The sequence below is a fragment of the Neltuma alba genome, unplaced genomic scaffold (genome assembly GCF_004799145.2).
Source record: "Neltuma alba isolate B1F8T4 unplaced genomic scaffold, ASM479914v2 tig00011119_pilon, whole genome shotgun sequence".
Lineage (NCBI taxonomy): Eukaryota > Viridiplantae > Streptophyta > Magnoliopsida > Fabales > Fabaceae > Neltuma > Neltuma alba.
In genome coordinates this window covers 444,057-449,183 of record NW_021635856.1, presented here as the reverse complement: position 1 = coordinate 449,183, position 5,127 = coordinate 444,057, and the positions used below count along the sequence as shown (strand labels likewise).

The 5,127-nt window shown below is 35.3% G+C and overlaps 1 protein-coding gene across 1 annotated transcript; it reads right to left on the bottom strand.

The window, feature by feature from the left end:
* Positions 1–2,140: 2,140 nt before the first annotated feature.
* On the bottom strand, positions 2,141–4,711 carry LOC114761373 (rac-like GTP-binding protein ARAC7). The gene is made up of 8 exons (XM_028950732.1): positions 4,412–4,711; positions 4,027–4,114; positions 3,796–3,905; positions 3,456–3,519; positions 3,291–3,355; positions 3,128–3,193; positions 2,917–3,023; positions 2,141–2,576 (listed from the first exon to the last, which is right to left on the bottom strand). The coding sequence occupies exons 1-8, from the start codon at positions 4,508–4,510 to the stop codon at positions 2,543–2,545; spliced, it is 633 nt and encodes a 210-aa protein (XP_028806565.1). The 5' UTR covers positions 4,511–4,711; the 3' UTR covers positions 2,141–2,542.
* Between the last annotated feature and the right edge of the window lie 416 nt (positions 4,712–5,127).

Genomic DNA, 5,127 nt, shown 5'->3' with positions numbered 1-5,127 from the left:
AAACTCTTAGAATATAGAAAATTCCAGATTTGGTCCTGGAATTGTGTAAATAACAGAAAGGGTTAATGACCCAATCTATCATTTGTAAAATCAAGAGGAATTGACAACTTTATCCTGGCTAAATAAAAGTGAGTAATTATTTTCTAAACAAATCTAGGTAACGCTTGCACTGTTCTAGTGATTATATGATTAGTTGTAGTTAATAACAAGGTACCTAACTACGAAAAAGTGAGTAGTTATTCTCTACACGAACCTAAGTAACGCGTACACTGTTTTAGTGATTACATGATTAGTTGTAGTTAAGAACAAGGCACTTGACTACGAAAAAGTGAGTAAGTATTCTTTACACGAATCTAGATAACGTCTAAACCCTTATAATAATTTCTTAAATCATTGAAGTAAATGAATACAAATGAGAGTAAAGTTATTAATTCTTCTTGATTTTACAAATGACAGATTGGGTTATTGACTTTTTTTGTTATTTACACAATTTCAGAACCCAATCTGAAATTTTCTATATTTTAAGGGTTTTTTTGGATTTTTCCTTTTCAAAAAAATCTCACCTGTTTTTTTTTCAGCTTTACGGTAAATAGGCTACTCGCTCGTAAAAACCCATATATATAGGCTGTGGATCCTCTCTATGCTAATTGGGCCTCACTAACTATTGACGATCTTTTTTTTTTTTTTAAATTTACAATTTAAACCCCTCCTCCATTGGGTCATCTACTTCAAATTAACATATGCAAATCCATCCACTTATCATTATTTTCTTAATTTAATTACTATTTTCAATTTTTCATACATGTAACTGTGGAACTAAATTATTAACTGATTTTAATTTTAAGGTATAGAAAATAATTCTAACACGATTATTTAAACTCAGAATAAGAAGCATTGAAAAGAAGTAACAAGCGAAATGACCATTGTATCATTAAAAACCAGTAAAAGTAACATAGAAATGGTAGCAGTAAGTAATAACTATAATAGCAGGATTGGCATTGGAAATAGGTGAGAAAATAATCGCTTTCGCTTTCTTCTTCCAGCCAAATAGTTCAAAAGAAGACGATGTAAATCGTGTTAAAAAAAGAGAGAGCATGTTTCATTTTCTGTGGCTTGGTGTCTTAAAATTGGATGGCAACATTCACGAATGAAGGTGGAAGGGTCATTTCATTTCACTTGGGAAGTAATGGCACATGCAACGCCACGTCCCTTCTACACTCACTCTGCAATCAATCCCCAACTAAATCTAAATGGCTCCTCCTCTCATCACTCGTGTTTCTCCCTGCCTGCAACACCATCAAGACAGGACCACTTCTGTGCATCAACATCAAACACACACACACACACTCTCATACACATGATATAGTTATTTGATATTAAATACTATCAAGTTAGATTCGAATATTATCAAATCTAATTAAAAATAAATTCTTTGACATGACTTTTTTAATTTATGATATTTGAACAATTGACATTTCTTAAAATGATTTGAACATGGACATCTTCTATTTGGGGAGTGTTTAGTTTCTCCTAAAGTGCTTTCTAAAAACATTTTACGTTAGTTGAGAAAAAAACTCCTCTCATATGCTTGATTAGTATACCGTAAAATTATTTTTAAAATCATGGCTTAGTTTCCATCTCTGGAACTAACCACTATTGATTGGAAAAAACAAAAGACCATTTCTATTAATCCTCCATGCATGCACCACCTACTTCATAAGAGTGTTTTGCCTCTAGCTGGTAATGTCCCCTTTTTCGTTTAATGAGAAACGGAAAATCTTGGGAACGGAAGGTGGAAAGCAAAAGGCATCCATGCCAAGTATTGAACTCAAAGCAAGAACGAGACTTCATTACAGTTAGTCACATTATGACACACTTACTGATAAAATTCAAGTTAACACTTTTTTTTCCTTTTTCAATTGGAAAGGAAGGCAAACCCGCCCGTGAGGGATAAAACCCTCTCTACCTTCCCTAGGTAAGGGGATTACTTTGCCACTAGGACAATACACCAAGTGCAAATTCAAGTTAACACTATCACAGAACCATCAATTACAGTTAAAATTCAAATCTATGAAACTCACATGATACAATTGACATGTCTTTAATTCACCATTTAAAGAAGTGCCAAAATGTGAGTAAAAGAAAGTGATTCTCTTAGATTCCTCAAATTGGCTTGGGGAACCTTGTGAACGAACGGTGAAATTTCTACAGATAAGAGCAAAAAGCAAATGAGCCATCACTATATCACTTCTCTTAAAAACTTTCCAGTGAAAAATGAAACAAATGAAACAAAAGGCTTTCTCAGCTAAACATGTTTGTAAAACATATACTGCTGAGTAATAATAAACGAGAGAATGAATAATTCCCTCCACCAGTAAGTCTGAAATGAATGGACCACCCGTTATACTATCATCTTACAGCGACTACAATACAGTCATAAGGATACATTTAAATATGTAATCAAATGTCAGGAAATGTTGATGGCTTTTCCAGGGCAACTTCCATATCAAACGTAGGTTGGTAATGATGCTTCTGATATGTATTAATAAGCTGCACAACTTCCACACACAATACTTCTGTCAATCAGCAAAAGACACACCTTGTTAGCATTTCCCCTAAAAACTGCATGGGTGTGGGAAGAGATAGTTCTAGAACACAGAAAAGCCATGGGAATTTTCATTTTGCAGATCAAACATTCATGAATTGCTAACTAGTGAAAGCCACTAGACCTGATACTGATAGACTTTGATGTTTTCAAACTCTCTTTCCCCTTATCATTTAAGGATTGTTTTGATCAGTAATCGAAGTATAAAAGGGAGGAGTTAATCAGAATATCCGACCACCATTGTCAAATGCTAAAAGTAATGCTTTTTAAGTAAACGAGCTTCGCTGAGAAAACAAGAGTCAGGAACTTACGCGAATGAGCAACCAGACCTTCTATGCTTTTTCTTCCTTTCCATTTCCTGTCTCCTTGGAGGTTGGAGAACAACCTTAATTGCAGTATCAAACACTGCTTTCACATTCTGAACCATGAAAAGACATCATTATGAAAAGCTTTATGTCATAATGTACTGCACATACAATTACAAAGCAACAGATACTCCACGAAATATCTAAATTCCCAAACCTGTTGAGTCTTTGAACTGCACTCGATATAAGCTGCTGCGCCTATTTGTTTCCTCAGTTCTTCCCCCTATTGGCAATAAACGATGACCAGTGAATGAGTTCCTTTCATTGCAAAAGTGTTTCATGATCATTCATTAAACAAAGCTAATATAAAGAATAGAAACCTCGTTAGATGTTATAACGTTAGATCCCATGTGATCAGCCAAAAATCCTCTGTCTTCACGAAGATCTAAAATGCATACCAAGTTCTTGATGTCAGTTAACTATTCACTAAGTGCAGATAGAGTTATCAGCATATGAAATTCCAAAACTTTCTGTTTGCTGCTCACCTAACTTTGTGCCAACAAGAACAATTGGAACATTAGGTGCAAATCTTCGCAGTTCAGGCATCCACTGAAGAAAAACAGAAGGAAATTTGAAATGAATCACTGCATCGAGGTTGTTCCTTAAGAGTTATATGCATAAAATAGTAATACCCACTGTCTAAAAACTGGGAACAAAAATGTAAAAAGTGGAAGAAGCAGATGAATTGGGATTCTCAAATTTCTCAAGGACATCAACAGTTTAAGATGAAAACAAGCAGGTCATAAGTGGACTCCACTAGTGTTACCAAATGTAGATCATAACAAAGCATCATGCAAAGTAAGGCCTTGACTTAAAAGTTTATACCTTCTTAAGAACATTTTCGTAGCTCGCTCTACTAATCAATGAGAATGCCAGCACAAAAATGTCTGCACCTCTGTAGCTCAGTGGTCTCAGCCTGCTGTAATCTTCCTGACCTTCAAAAAACATAATCACAAATGTATCAAGAGAGAGGAGAAAGAACCAAACCAAAACGCCACTGTGCTTGACATGAAACCTTAATTGTAAAGCTAGTTAGAGCAAGAAGAATAGTAGTACCTGCTGTGTCCCAGAGTCCTAAATTGACAATGTTCCCATCCACGGCCACATTGGCACTAAAATTATCGAATACTGTGGGTATATAGTCCTGATACACCAGATTTCACCAGGATAAGAAAGAAAAGAAAACAGTGAGTCTCAAACTGATCGAAACACATATCATCAAAAATCTAAGATATGGAAGAAATGCCCTGAACATATAGAGAGATTGAGGTTAAACCCAAATATTAACCACGGAGGAAGGCTCCGGTTCTTCTCTGACTTTTTTTTTTTTCCCAATCATAGTTTTGTATTTTGATGAACACCGTATAAAAAAAAATAAGCCGAAGTCGAAAAAACAAAAGGAAATCTTGAGAGATGGGGTTCAAAATTTGAAGAGACTTACAGTAGGGAACTTGTTGCTGGTGTAGCAGATGAGCATGCAGGTCTTGCCGACAGCTCCATCTCCAACCGTGACACATTTAATGAACTTTGAAGCACTCATCTTCAGAAATTCTGATGTTAGTAGGATATGCCTCACTCACTGACTCCTCAAGAGCTCAGGATAAAGCTTAAAACTTAGAAGTGGAAAAGGAAACGAAGAAAGAAGGCGACACTGCAAGGATCCTGGTCTCTGGGCATGTTAAAGGGCACTGCATATATTAACTTGCGTTTAAAAAAAAAAAAAAAAACAAAGGCCTCTCCGCTATTTTCAAGAAATATCGAAGTAGAAAAATAGTCTGAGAAGAAGTGGAATAAAAGAATGTGTGGGGGAATAGTAGTGAGAGGGTTGAACTTAGGAAGTAGTGCTGGTGAGTTGCGAGTCGTTGCACCTTTTCGTCCCTCTCAATAAATTTCAAATCCAACAGAAAAAAATTTTGAATTAAACGAATGGGTCCCTCTTTCAAACGGCACCTACAGCTATCCTCCTCCTTCCTGCTTTCCAACTGTAAATTCGACAAATATAACAGTTAACGAATTATGATATCATTAGATGTGGATATTATGACCTTTTTTTTTTACCAGCGATATTATGACCTAATTATTCTTGACCTATGGGCTTTTATAAATTGTGTTGATTTATTGATGATTCACCATTGGTAGTATTAATAATTAATTTTT

Bases quoted from the DNA above. Each gene is read 5' to 3' on its own strand.
- LOC114761373 (XM_028950732.1), bottom strand. From the start codon at position 4,510: ATGAGTGCTTCAAAGTTCATTAAATGTGTCACGGTTGGAGATGGAGCT. The intron at 3,520-3,795 runs GTATAAACTTTT...GTTTTTCTTCAG, and splicing joins ACGAAAATGTTCTTAAGAAG to TGGATGCCTGAACTGCGAAG. The intron at 2,577-2,916 runs GTAAGTTCCTGA...GCTGATTGACAG, and splicing joins AGGTCTGGTTGCTCATTCGC to AAGTATTGTGTGTGGAAGTT.